The sequence below is a fragment of the Bombyx mori genome, chromosome 17 (assembly GCF_030269925.1).
Source record: "Bombyx mori chromosome 17, ASM3026992v2".
Lineage (NCBI taxonomy): Eukaryota > Metazoa > Arthropoda > Insecta > Lepidoptera > Bombycidae > Bombyx > Bombyx mori.
The window spans coordinates 9,248,515-9,250,202 of record NC_085123.1 but is presented as its reverse complement, the minus strand read 5'-3'; the positions used below and the strand labels follow the sequence as shown (position 1 = coordinate 9,250,202).

At 43.8% G+C, this 1,688-nt stretch overlaps 1 protein-coding gene across 1 annotated transcript; it reads right to left on the bottom strand.

The window, feature by feature from the left end:
* Nucleotides 1-239: 239 nt before the first annotated feature.
* On the bottom strand, nucleotides 240-1,432 carry LOC692390 (cathepsin B). The gene is given in 1 exon segment (NM_001043385.1): nucleotides 240-1,432. A coding segment is annotated over 1 exon segment (1,014 nt). The 5' UTR covers nucleotides 1,360-1,432; the 3' UTR covers nucleotides 240-345.
* Between the last annotated feature and the right edge of the window lie 256 nt (nucleotides 1,433-1,688).

The following is a 1,688-nucleotide window of genomic DNA, read 5'->3' as shown; positions in this document are numbered from 1 at the left end:
CACCACCGGGTGAGTTCACAGCTCACCCGGTGTTCTGTAGTTCCTAGAGCCCATTGACATCGATAATGTAAATGCCACCACCCACCTTGAGACATGAGCTCTAAGTCTCAATTCTATAGTATAACAGCTGTCCCACCATTGGCGATAAGTGGTGGTCACCTTTCGATCGGGAACACATTCTTAGGCGTGTACAATCATACTTATCGGGTAAACTTTTTTAAAATAGACAAAATACGGTATTACGATCAAAGTTTTTATTGAGTTATAAATGTACATTTTTAAAATTAATCCACCATTTAAGGTACGTAAAATGATTATTATAAAAATATTGATTTTAACTATTACCTAGTGTTCATCTAAGAACGGTTCACCCGTAACAATGGAGCTCTCAATACCGCAGTGATCCTCGCCGCGCAAAATTTTGAAGAAGCCATTGTCTCCCCAATCTGAGTTCCACGAGTTTGCAATAAGCCAATATTTGTTATCATTTTCGACACCCCAGCCTAATATCTTGACGGCGTGCCCGCCGAGAGCGTCCCCTTGTGTGTGTTTGTATACACCACTCTTGTACGACAGCAAATCTGAATATACTGTGAAAGCACCTTCGACGGGACCATTCTTGAACAATTCCGCGCGGATGTGGTCTTCGTCTCCGGACACAGTATATACATGTTTTCCGTATTGTTTGTCTTGTTTGTAATTAACGTCGTATCCAGATTCGCATTTTTTTGTGCATTTTGGAGTCTTCGTGTCACCGCTACAGGGCATCCTGTTGCCGGGTACGTGATGTTCACACGGAGGGATCTCGTAAGGTCTGCAACCTTGACTGGAATTGTAACTACCTCCTGATACTAGACCGAAGTGCTTCCAATATTCCCAAGCTAGTCTCGGCATTCCTCCGCTGCATCCCAGTCCACAAATAGGGCAGCAACTAAGCAAATCCTCGGCAGAAAAATGAAAATGTTTAGTTCCGTTAGAATAGGTACATACTCTGTCTGTCATAGCTTCGACGGCACCGAAAGCCCAACAACTGCCACAAGACCCTTGATCTCTGACTTCATTCAACGTTGGACAGTCAGGCCATTTGTCTCTGGGATCGAAGTTTTCCGGCAGACTGGCGATTAAATCGATTTTATGAGTCTTTATTGGCAGGGTCGCAAAATGTTCATCCTCGATAACTCCCATTATTTTCTTAAGATGCGCGAACGATGTGTCGCGCGGAAAATTACGTCCCGCCTTCCAACTATTTTGCTTTAGGTTAATCGTGTTGATGAATTCATCGGAGAGTGGATGCGGTAAGTCTTTGGCCGCTGCAAGAACGCACACCAGCGTAACATACGCCGCACGCGAAATAAACATTTTTTTTGTTTTTCTGTTATAACAGACTTTTTTACGAATGGACGGGTAAATCTAACGAATGTACCGCGACGACTGAGCTCGAAGCCGTGGCCGCTTGTGGTTCTTGATATCTGGTGTTCGCACGCCGTGTAATTGCGTCGGTTCACGCGATACTGAGGCCAGGCAGCGCTTGACCGCTTTTATTGGGAGGGTTAACATTACTTATGTACGTACATCGTGTTCCCGATAAAACAAACAAAGATTATAGTCAAACGCTTCACAATGATTAGCAAATATTTGTTTTGTATCGCAGCGAAATTGCTTCAAATTAATTCGATTGGGTCCGGAGT